At 49.1% G+C, this 12,157-nt stretch overlaps 1 protein-coding gene across 2 annotated transcripts in view; it reads left to right on the top strand.

Moving 5' to 3' along the window:
- Positions 1–12,157, top strand: part of CDH23 (cadherin related 23) — a 234,593-nt gene that overhangs the window by 155,769 nt on the left and 66,667 nt on the right. For both annotated transcript variants that reach the window (XM_032949465.2, XM_032949466.2), the window contains exons 28-33: positions 125–273; positions 1,893–1,953; positions 2,595–2,743; positions 3,697–3,832; positions 4,911–5,041; positions 9,215–9,472. In XM_032949465.2, the coding sequence (XP_032805356.2) occupies positions 125–273; positions 1,893–1,953; positions 2,595–2,743; positions 3,697–3,832; positions 4,911–5,041; positions 9,215–9,472 (884 nt within the window). The remainder of the gene's footprint in view (positions 1–124; positions 274–1,892; positions 1,954–2,594; positions 2,744–3,696; positions 3,833–4,910; positions 5,042–9,214; positions 9,473–12,157) is intronic.

Below are 12,157 nucleotides of genomic sequence, written 5' to 3'. Positions count from 1 at the left end.
ATACGATAGCTTTTTTCTGCACCGCCCTTCACTGCGCACCACGTCGCCCCACATTGGGACACGGCACGTTGCACCCAGCGAGTGTCGCTGCCCCCTGGCGCTAACCGGGGCGCGGTGCGGGCAGACAACGGTCCGGCGGGGAGCCGGCGCACGGGCACCACCACGCTGGACGTGCTGGTGCTCGACGTCAACGACAACCGGCCCCTCTTCCTGGAGGGCAGCTACGAGGTCTCCGTGCCCGAGAATGTCACGCGCGGCGCCATCATCCTGCAGGCGAGTCCACGGGAATGCGGGCGAGCAGAGCGTGCGCGCTTGTGTGTGTGCGTACGTGTGTGTGTGTACGTACGCGTGTGTGTACGCGTGTGTGTGTGTACGTGTTTGTACGCGCGTGTGTGTGTACGCGTGTGTGTGTCTACTCCAAATCAGTCGAGCGGCAATATCTTTTCATCGGTTGCGTAACGCTGTGTGGAAGCTACCTGGTCTGTCGCTCCGCACTAAGCTTCAGGTCTTCTCGGCCACGGTTATTCCCTCCCTTCTTTACGCTTGCGAAACGTGGACCCCCCTAATGGAACATCTTCGCCGGTTAGAAACATTTAGGCTGGCCTGCCTACGATCCATCCTGGGTCGAACCAGACTGGGTTGTGTGAGGAGCTCACACATCTTTGAAAGATCTGGGCAAGGTCCCATCGATGAGCTCCTCCGGCGGGCAAGGCTGCGTTGGCTGGGTCATGTAGCCCGCATGCCCAGCCACCGCATGCCGAAACAGCTTTTGTTCGACCGGAGAGAGGGGGCTAGACGGGCGCGGCACGGGCTAGAGAAGAGATGGAGTGATGTGGTACAGGAGAACGTGGAGCTGAGTAGACTTGCCGATGACTGGTACCAGCGGTGTCAAGATCGGCCTCTGTGGAGGAGGCTCGTGAAGGACGCTACTGGGCAGTTGGAGGCAGTCGCCCTCCAACAACAACGGAGGGTGGAGGAGCGACGCTCACAACAACGAGCGGAGCGCCGAGTGGCTAAAGCACAGCAGGTTGGCACAGTAGGGGGCACAGGTGGTGCATCAGCCAGTCATCTCAGTCAGTCGACCCGTGGCACCTGGGTCTGCCCCGTGACCTCCTGCCAGCAGGCGTTTGACCCTTCACGTGGCCTCAAGGTGCACATGGCCTGGCACAAGCGTCGTGGTGACGTCACCGCCACTTAGTGGCGAATGGCGGTTGTTGTTATGTGTGTGCATGCGTGCGTGTGTGTGCACGCGTGTGTGCACGCGTGTGTGCACGCATGTGTGCACGCGTGCGTGTGTGTACGCGTGTGTGTACGCGTTTGTGTGTACGCGTGTATGTGTGTACGCGTGTGTGTACGCGTGTGTGTGTGTACGTGAGCGAGTGTTGCAGTGCTTAGTGGAGCGGAAGCGGTTAGCGCTACGCTGCGCTACGAACCCGGCGACCCGAGTTCGATTCCCGCTCACGCCCAACACCATTGACGATTATCTGAACTGGTCCTGGGCCTCACCTAGGTCGACTCAGCCTCAAATAAGCACCTGGTGCGATGTGTAAACATCGCCACTAGAGAGACAAAGGCTGCCGGGTTTGGTGTTGGCCACCCACCACCCTCATGTGCTGTGCCGGCCTTAATAGGTGCTCACTAACAGCACCTTGCCCTAACAGTCTGTTGAAGATTGTATGAGGGAGCTTTGTTTTTGTTCATATGTAAGCTACATAGTACACATCTGATTTACAGGCAAAGCATGTGTTTGTTGTGAGAGTGACGCTACACTTTTGTTTTGGTATAAAATGTAAAGCATGATTTTAATGTATAAGTGACTAAATGCAACATCATATCGAGACCCCGGGAGAGGAAGGGGTGACATTGACGGCGCGACTCTGAGTGGCCTGCAGGTCCAGGCCACCGATATCGACGAGGGCATCAACGGCAGAGTCTGGTACAGAATCATTTCAGGTGAAGCGTTTGTCTGCCCTGCTCCCCTCATTTAAAATCCCACTCCCGACTCACTATCGCACAGCCAATATTGCATCAATAAAAACGCACACATCCGCAACAGTGTCAACAGCTCGTTCCATCCTTGTCCACAGTTTCACTCTGCATATTTTCGGCTCTTAACTCTTCAGAGGATGAAGTGCATTGAGCTGCAATGCTCCGAAACCAGCAACCCCCAGGACTCGAGAGTTGGGCTGAGGGGACATCAACTGGGAGTGGCCGGGTGGCTCGGCCTGGGTTTGAAACCTGGTCTAGGCCACCCGGTACTAATCCACATTCTCAAGTAGTAAAACTTCAGATCTGAGAATCAAATATATCCGTTCGATTCCCACGTTAAAAACATCTTTTTGAGGGTGTATGCAAAAATAAAGTGCCCCTTTTATGGGCAAGAGGTAACTTAAAAGGATCTCAGAAGTAGTTTTTTTTATATTTCCTGCTGCAGTTTGTTCTCTAACATAAGATGGTGATGCACTGGTATGTGCTGGACATTGTTTCATCTTATCACGCAGTTACATATAGCGCAATTGGAATAACCGCATATACATACATATTAAAACCCTGCACTGGACTCTGTCTTCGCGCCACCGACTCCATCTCCGCAGGCAACCAAGACGGCAACTTCTTGGTGAACGTAAGCAGCGGACTGATTTCCCGCGGCGCAACGCCGCTGGATCGCGAGACGGTGGCCCTGCATGCGCTGCAGGTGGAGGCCTTCAACAATGACAGCGTGGGGCTCAGCAGCGTCATCCGGGTGAGGAGCCGCTGGGGGAGGTGGGGGGGGGGGGGGAGGTGGAAGTGCTGGGAGGCCGCAGGGAGAGGTCCCCGCCGGAGTTCACGTCATCTCGCGCGGCGCGAATGTGCGGGGGTGCTCGGAGCTGAGCCGTCGCGCTTTGAGATGCGAGGGTTAGAGAGGCCTGCAGAGCAAGTGGCAAGAGCCACACATGCACGGGAATACGGTGACACCGTGTCACACCGAGTGAAAGGGTGAAACGTCGAGACCAACTCAGCGGTTAATGAGGTGTCTGGAGGGGAAGTAAGGCTTGCTGACAGGCTGACATGGTGAAGGTTGAGCATTCTCCCCTTCCACACGTGGGTTTTCCCCAGACACTAGTGGCTTCCTTCCACACACAATGATACGCTACAAATAATTTGGCCAAAATGTACACAGGAATACCCCCTTGATGTGTCTTGACAATGGTGGAACTTTCCTGGACAGGCGAATAATCACAGTGTAGATCTTGTGATTGAGCACTTGACAGACTTTGGGATTTTTACTCAGCACGCCAAGAATGGAGCTCAGCATATATCTGGCAGGGGAAAATCAAATAAAATTGGCAGGAACTACAAATGCAAGGACATTTTAAATTAATTTCCTTCACTTTTTTTACATTGAGAATTATTATTCAGTGCATGCCAGTTCCCCATTGGCCGGCACAGCCACTGAACAGCAAGAGTAAGTGCAGTCAACAGTTACCGTTGTGAAGTTTATTGGTGGCGATAAATGCCACGTGCTTTGCTGCTGGCAAGGTTAGCGCTGCGAGTGGCTGCTTGCCAAGAGGAAGCGTGCGCAGGGGCGAGCGAGGGAGGGAGTCGGCTAGCCATCGGCGCTGGCAGCCCCGGGAGGGTGCTCGCTTGCGACCGTGCGGTTGTGAAGCACCGCCGGCCTAATGAAGTTGGCGGGCCTGTGCACCGTGCGGTTGCTAGGTGACGGTGGTGGTGGAGGATGTGAACGACGAGGCGCCGACGTTCGCGCAGCAGCAGTACGTCCGCACGGGCCTACGCGAGACGGCCGGCGTGGGCACCTCGGTTATCGTCGTCAAGGCAATGGACCGTGACCTGGGTGTGTGGGATGTGCACGTGTGTGTGTGTGTGTGTGCATATATAATGGGAGAGTGGTGCTGTAGTGGTTCGTACACCGTGCTATTAACACAGCGACCTGAGTTTGATTCCTTGCCACAGATAACATCAGCGGTGAAAGATATCTGAACTGGTCCTGGACCTCCCTTAAAGGGGAACCTGCTTCAGAATGTACACCTCACCACTGAGGACATAAAAGTGGCCAGCAATGGTGCTTCCACCATGCTGGACTTAATAGGTGCATTTTAACAGCACATGCCCTGAGTATATAAGACTACAGAGGGTATGTTTGCCTTTGTGTTGTGTATGCCAATGGTGTGATGTTTGAATTGGCATTTGTGCCTTTGGGCCTGTGCTCAAAAACAATGATATAAAAATACTTCAGTGCACTCTAATTCTGGTGACATGGGTTCAATTCCAGTATTTTATGGCCTACTTCAAAAACTGTGGCAATTGGTACCTCCATGATTTGGGAAACTATTTAATCAGTTAGGTCAGTTTTCAATGGGTTCCGAATAGCGAAATCACTTTATAATAACATTTTGTTCATATTGTATTATGCTGAACTTATTTCACACCGTACATAGCCAATCGGAGATATTGAATTATTGCACATTGAACCATCTTGACGAATCTTACAGTGCCCCTCGTTATAGATGGGTGGACGGACAGAATAAATGCATTAACATCTTCTGCCTCAGCTGGAAAGCGACATGGGCGGAGTTTGAGGGGGGAGCACGGGGGAGCAACGTCCTGCCCAAACTAGACACCTTTATTAATTTAGTTTCAGTAGTTTACAAATAAGATTTAAATAATAATAATTACATGCACCCGCGATTCCTAATGTGAGGGACAAAGCGAACCCCTGCCTCCCCCCCCCACCCCAAATATAGAAGTCAAACTCCGCCTAAGGAAAGCAATAAAACCTTGAAATAGAAGGCTGAGGCCTCCCCTCACTGAAGCCACGAGCAGCCCCTGGCCCTCGGCTCTGGGCTCTGAGTGCTGCTGCAGTGGGGGCACCGCGTTGAGAGCCGGCTTGTGGTCGCGTGTCACCACTGCAGGCGATGCGGGAACCGTGCGCTACTCCATCGCGTCCGGAGGAAACGACACGTTCGGCATCGACGAGAGCACGGGCCTCATCGTGACGGTGGCGCCGATCGACTATGAGACGCGCCCTGAATACCTGCTCATGGTGCGACGCCGCGGCGTTCGCTCGGCACACCGCTTGGCCGGTGTTGTGACATCACGCCGATTTGTCAAGTAACGTCGGTTCTCACTCTTCACCGTGCGTGCACCAAGTCGCGCCCCGTGAGAAGTGATTCGCGACCATGCATGAAAATGCCATGCTGGTTTTTACAATTTGTACAACAGACAAAACAAGTTACCTATACAAAATAAGCTGGGAATGTGAATTATGAAATGCAGAGGCATCAACATCAGCCATAGTCAATCCGCTGCTTGATGAAAGTCTCTCAAAGCTATCACCACCTCTCACAATCCTGCTATATAATAATCCACCTGGCCCCAGCAGGGTATTTACCACGATAACCCTGTATACCTGTGTCTGTGTGTGTTAATGTACCTCAGACAGTCAACCCATAGCATCTCAGTCAGTCAACCCATGGCACCTGGGTCTGTCCCGTGACCTGCCAGTGGGGGTTCAACGATTCACGTGGTCTTAAAGTGCACTTAGCCTGGACAAGCGCCCTGGTGATGTCACCGCCACTTAGTGGCAAATGGCGGTTGTTAATGTACCATCATGCTGGGAGTGACTACGTAGTGGTGAGTGAATTCTGTTGTGATCCCAGCAGTCTGGGTGTGATTCCTGATAATCCATCTCATCCACGACGAGAAACTCAACCTGGACTGATTCAGGCCAACTCGGAATACATTAACAATGTTGCGTGGTATCAATATTAGTGCTGGGGAAACGAAGGTGGCTTGGCTACGTGTTAGCCGTACCAATTCATCATTGCCTGCCAGCCTTAATAGGTGCTTTGTGCTTACAGAATTTGTCCCAAGAGTCCATGAAGATAAACCGGGATCAATGTGTGTGTGTGTGTATATCCTGTATACAAGTAAAGTGTTTTATAAGCACGTGTGATATTAAACAAATATTGCGAATGCTACACCAGCCGTAGTCTCCTTTAGTTAACCAGGAGATTAAATAAACCCATCGAGACAATGAAACATTGCCTCTTTTGCAAGGGTGACCTGGGTTAACAAGCAAGATTGAATAAGATTGGCTATGTAACCTAGAAAATGGAGTTCACAGCAACAATTGTTTTCAAGAAAACGCAGTTGAGGGATAGCCCATTTTAACACAAACAGCTGTGACAGCATCCTGAGATGCTGATTGTGTTTCGTTGCTACATTAGATTATTTAGATGCTCTTCTGTGCCTTATAAACCCCTGAAGGTGGAGAAACGGCGACGGAGGTGTGCGGGGTTGGTGGTAAAATCGCATATTCTCATCATTGTGTGCTCAGTGTTTAGGTGGGAGAGGGAACGTGACATCTGAATCTGGGTCAAAATCCCTCAATCACTCGGCCAAAAACTGAAGACACGAGCCACGTCCCCAACTGCTACACACGCTCGATTCTGCCCTGAAACTGCTGACCCGCATTTTTGTCGGTGGGAAAGATGAAGAACCTAATAATAATAGTAATTCATAATTGAACCAGGAAAGCCTCAGCGAGATGAAGTTTTTTTAAACAGTCCTCTGCTTTGGTCTTATTTTGATGACGCTGCATTGGGAGTGGCGCACAATTAACAATACAACCTCAACATGTTCGTCAATAACACTGTAGCATTAAAATATGTATATATATAATAGCCGACGTTTCGGACAATACCCTTCTTCGTAGCACATAGAGTTAACAAGCACCTAACACCATGAGGCCTGATGAGAATTAAATATTTTAAAAAACATTTTCTGATGGCTGGTTTTAAATCGGCACACTTTGATATGCTTGGCCAATTCTTATTTGAATGCAGTATTTAATTTTTTTGGGTACTGAAAATAGAGCCATGCATTTTTTTGACTTTTATTACTGTGATTGTTTACCCAGGAATGCCTCACTGTCCGAAGACTCTTTTTTTCAGGAGTTTGTCCTGCCAAGTTTGTGAGTGGGGGTAATGTTGCTTCGTGTGATCCCAATCAAGTAATTTTCCTATAAATTCACAGCTTTGAGATGGTTGGTCAATACCAGTTACATTGTACATTTTTTTTGTTATAGGAGGAAACCAGAGAACCCGAAAGAAACCCATATAGAACAGGGGCAGAACACTCAAACTCGGCTCAGAAAGTGCCCGAGTTAAAACTAAAACGATTCAACTAAACTTTTTATTTTATCATGTAAGGCCCACTGAGCTATATACCTATTTTTCAGAATCGACCTGGCCACAAATGATACCTCAACGAAGTGGCTTTTCATGTGGAAATTTATATTCGCCAAATACTCTAAATACATTATTCTAAATGTGGAGGGAAAAACCGGAGGACCTGGAGAAAAATACACGTGACCACGGGTAGAATATGCAAACTCCAAATATACAGGTGTCAGGGTAGGGATCGAACCCACGTCCTCCCGTATACAAGGCGAGGGAGATAACATCTCGCCACCGCGGGAACAATCGAACCTCGATGTTGTCGGCATGCCACTCTGCCGCCCAAATTGTACGGATCATTATTTGGCGTCGGTGCATTTTTTTTTAATGATATTGCATTCACGTCAATCCCTCCATAGCAACGGCAAAATCCTACGGCTTAGCCCGCCGCAATGCGCGTGCCGCGCCATACCGTGCGCGGCATTAAGAGCCTTCAGCTGGCACCTTCCCTCGCTCATCCGCGGCCAGTGCCTCATTGTGCTTGGTCTAATCTCCCGTGGCAAACTTAAGGAGATGCATTGCAACGCTCACACTCTCCTCATATGCGTGGACGGGACAACTGCCACTGCACGTGGCCGAAACCGTTACCTGCGCTAATGTTCCTTAATTATTATCCTTGATTACCGTGCAGCACACTTGAACTGCTTTTATTGCCCTATTCGGCTCCTTTACAGCTGTGCGAGGCCGTTGTTGGGGGGATTAGCGCGAGCCTAACAGGTTATTAAAGGTCCACTGTCGCCCTGGAGGGCCGAGTTCCTGCAGAAGAGCTCGGCACTCCTCACTAAGCACCAATCGCAGCTCCCGATGTAGCTCAGAGTGGTACTTAAACCGATTATCCTTCCCAGGGCCAGCTACGGCGAGTGCACACACGTGGCCTGTTTGATTGCTTTTAGTCCACAAGTCAAAGTCAAAGCTATTTCCTGCTCATATGAGCATTGAGGCATTGGTGCTCATCTCCTGTTTACAGCCCTGAGCCAATGGTTAAAATTTCATGCTCCTACACATAGAACAACCACTGTTGACTTCCCTAAAAAGTGGTACTCATTTTAACCGAACATGTAGGGATGATGGGCTGAGTGAACCCCCAAGCAAGTTGCGAGCTGCTTGCCCGACTGTCGTTTAGAAACAGCGGTTCCAAAAACTTCCCAAATCGTGACCCACCAGAATAGCCAGATCGTTTTCTGGGACCCATGCCCAGCGAAACAGCTTGTGTGCAAAAATTAGTGGTGGCTTATGACTTCTAAGTCAGGGCGGGAGTACAAACCCTTGCTAAGGAACAGGGTAATGGTGAACATTGCAAAAGTCACGTTAGCAAATAAACCTCACGGCCTACACGGCATGGGGGTTTCCTTCATCCAGTTGTGGATTGACAAAAGGCTGTAAAGTAGTTGTGTATATATTGCATTGTATGGAGTAGTTTTCCAATTTGTCACTATAATCAAACTAAACATCGTTGTCTCAGCGTGTGGGGCAGTGGTTTGCACACTTGCATTACAATTTTAAGCCGCACTTTATCAGTGGGAAGTAGTATCTGCACCCGTCCTAGAGCTTCCCTATGTCAGTTCACCCTCAAATGAGTACCCAGTGCAGAGTGTAAATGTTAGCATGGAGTCGGCTAAGGTAGTTAGATGTGATTCTTGCGACATCACCACTTTGCATGCAGTGACAACCTCCATGGGTTCTCACAACGTGCGCCGGATACGGGGAGCGGTAGCGTCGCGTTAGCGTACCGCTCTCATAACCCAATTCCCCGAGTTCAATTGCTGGCCATGGCTAACATCAGCGGTGAGTGTTTTTTTTTAATCTGCCACGAGCCTCCGTGAGCAATGGGGTGATTAACGCAGTTGGCTGTGGTGCTGGCCACACCGCCCCCTCGTGTTGGCTGACACCCCTTGGCCGGACGGCTCCTGCGGGCTCGAAGGGAGTGTCGACGTCTCGCCCTGCCGCTCGGGTTTGTTTGTTTTCTCCCTCCGCAGGTGGTGGCCACCGACCAGGCTCCCCCGTTCCACACGGCGTCGTGCGAGCTGCGGGTGTCACTGCAGAACGAACTCGACGAGAAGCTGTCCTTCTCGCTCGCCGCGTACCAAGCGGCGCTGAGCGAGGCCGCGGTACCTGGCACCGTCGTGGTGCGCGTGGCCGCCCGCTCGGCCGACGCCCTCGCCGTGATCTCGTACCGCCTCGACCCTGACACCGACGCCAAGGCCGCCGCGCTCTTCCGCCTCAACAACCTCACCGTGAGACGCCGCTGCCACCACCGCCGTGGCACAGGCCCCCTCGCCATCCCTCGCCGCCACCACTGCCACTGCCACCACCACTGCTGCCACAGCAGGCAGCAGGCGCTATTAGAACCTGCCCACAGAAATAAACCGACAGTTTTTCTTATTTTGTGGCAGTTCAATTTGTATTGCAACTACACTTGGGGTGGGAATATGGTTTAAAAGTCAGTTGTAATCCAATCATTAGCCATGGGGCAATCTACTGCTAAATTAAACTAGTAAACTATCAACTAAACATTTTCTTATTTTACCAGGTAAGGCCCACTGGGCAAAATAGCTCTTTTCAGAAACGACCAGGTTACAAATGATAGCTCAACGAATTGGATAATCACTTGGACATTTATAGCAGCCAAATGCTATAAACGTATGTTTTTCAATGTGGAGGGAAAAACCGGAGGACCTGGAGAAAATTCCACACGGCCGCGGGGAGAAGATGAAAATTTACAGGCATCAGCGTCGGGATTGAACCCACAACCTCCTGAATACCAGGAGAGGGAGTTAGTATCTCGCGGCCGTGGCACCCCAAATGAAGGCCCCCCCAAAGCTGCCGCTACCTCTCGCGATCCTGGTACACGTTCCATTCCTTGGCTGCCACTCTGTCATTATTCTTGACTAACAGTCATTGTATCTTGAATTAGTAAAACAAATCTTGTGCCCAAAAAAGTTAATTTAGCATTTGGTGAGTAGGAACTTTCTGATATAGTATTGAGATGCACCATGACTTATCATGGGCAAGTAAATCATTCTTATAATAATAATTTATAAGAATTATTACATTTTATATAATGTCATTCATGGTAATTTCATCCCACAACTGCTGTACATGAATTATATATATATAAGGGCCAAATCCTATTTATAGCAACTACCAAGCAAAATGAAAACCCTGAGAAAATTTTAAAATTAAGAAATGGCACGAAGACAAAAGGCACAAACAACAAGAAAGTTATCACCACAGAGAAATGAGTCCATTAGGTCTACACATCTCAGAGCACAATCCCACTGTGTCACTCAAGCCAGGACACCTTTACAGGAGGGGCGGTGGAGTGGAGTGCCAAAATGTTACGACTAATTTAGACCAATCGGTCAAATGTCCAAAATGTGATTTCTTTTTTTATCAGCGTATGCCCGGATTAATAAAAAAAAGGCCTTTAGTTCGCATTTGAATAATAATGTGATGGAGTTGATGTGTCGCATGTGGCATGGGAGTGTATTCCAGACTGTGGGGGCTGCGCTTGAGAAAGCTCGTCCACCAGTGGTTTTGAGTTATATTTTTGGGGTGGAGAGCAGACCTAGAGAAGTTAAACGGAGAAACCGGGGAGGGCAGAGTAAACTAAAATGAGAGGGGAAAGATAGAGAGCGGCTAGCCCGGAATAATTTTTTAAAGAGTGAGTGCAGCCTTGAAGGTGATTCCGGACTGAATCGGTGCCCAGTTGAGGGATGGTAAAATGGCTGTAATATGATGCTTATGGCTACGAGTGAGTACTCTTGCAGATGCGTTTTGAACGTCCTTCACACGTTGGGTGAGAGACGAAGGAAGAACAAATAACAGAGAATTGCAGTAGGCGAGCCTGCAACTTACAAATGCATCAATTCATATTCTTTGGGTATTTCGGTAAAGCCACGTAGATAGAAAAAAATAATAACAATATCACGACGTTTCGATCGCAACACAAGCAATCATCATCAGGTGAAAAAAGAATAGTGGGAGAGCTGCTGAGGCAGGAAAAATATATAGCGGGAGAGCTGCTACGGCAGGATGTTATGCAGCTCTCCCGCCATAAAGGAAAATGTGAAAAGAAAAGGAGAGGTTAGAGTCGAGAATGAAACCCAGATTTCGTGCCTTTTGACTTACACAGAGATCAGAGTCAACCAGATGGACAGTTGATTGCTGATGTTGTGAGGTAATTGTGTTTTTTTCCTAACTAAGAGAACACTTATTGTTATTTAGTTGAAGAAAATCTTCTAAGAGGCAAAATTTGTGTTGAACATTTTCCCGAAATTGTGTTTTTTGCAAAAAAATAATTAAAACATGGTTATGGCTAAATCATAGCAATAATCAGCAAATATCACAGAAAATTATAAACATTGTGGCTGTGTAAAAAACGAGCATTGTTTGATGAGAATTGCTCAGGATCCTCACACACAGGCATCTAGCGGTCACACGTCTTCAATCAGTCGCGCGGGTAAAGGACATAATTGTTGAAATTGTTGAGGGTTTGAAGGCATGTAATACTGCCCATAAAGCAATTCAGTGTGTCCCGTGTCTCACTTTCAGAACACCCTTCCATGAAGGGACTGTGTCGTGTCAAGGGCTCTAGTTTTGACAGCATTGCCATAATGAACAAATGAACTTGAAAAAATATATCGTTGTTAGTGGTGGTGGCATGCTGCTGGTTTTATGACGCTCAAGCTGGAGCGTCTACAATAAACTGGCTCCTGCTCCGAGATCTCATTACCTTTACGCAGCTTCGGACTGCGTCGTTTAATTGTGTGGGGCTATTTGTGCAGTGCGGGTTCTCGGGCATCACTTGCGAACAAATCGTATTTGTTGAGGCAGTTTGGATGCGCTGGTCCAAAAGCCATCACACCCTGCGCTTTAAAGATCCACTGTTACCGTAGCATGTATGGCAATTACTCTTT

This window comes from Petromyzon marinus, chromosome 8, assembly GCF_048934315.1.
Source record: "Petromyzon marinus isolate PM22_M1 ecotype Great Lakes invasive population chromosome 8, UKy_Petmar_22M1.pri1.0, whole genome shotgun sequence".
Classification (NCBI taxonomy): Eukaryota; Metazoa; Chordata; class Hyperoartia; order Petromyzontiformes; family Petromyzontidae; genus Petromyzon; species Petromyzon marinus.
The sequence above is the reverse complement of the archived record's forward strand: the minus strand, read 5'-3'. Positions and strand labels throughout refer to the sequence as shown.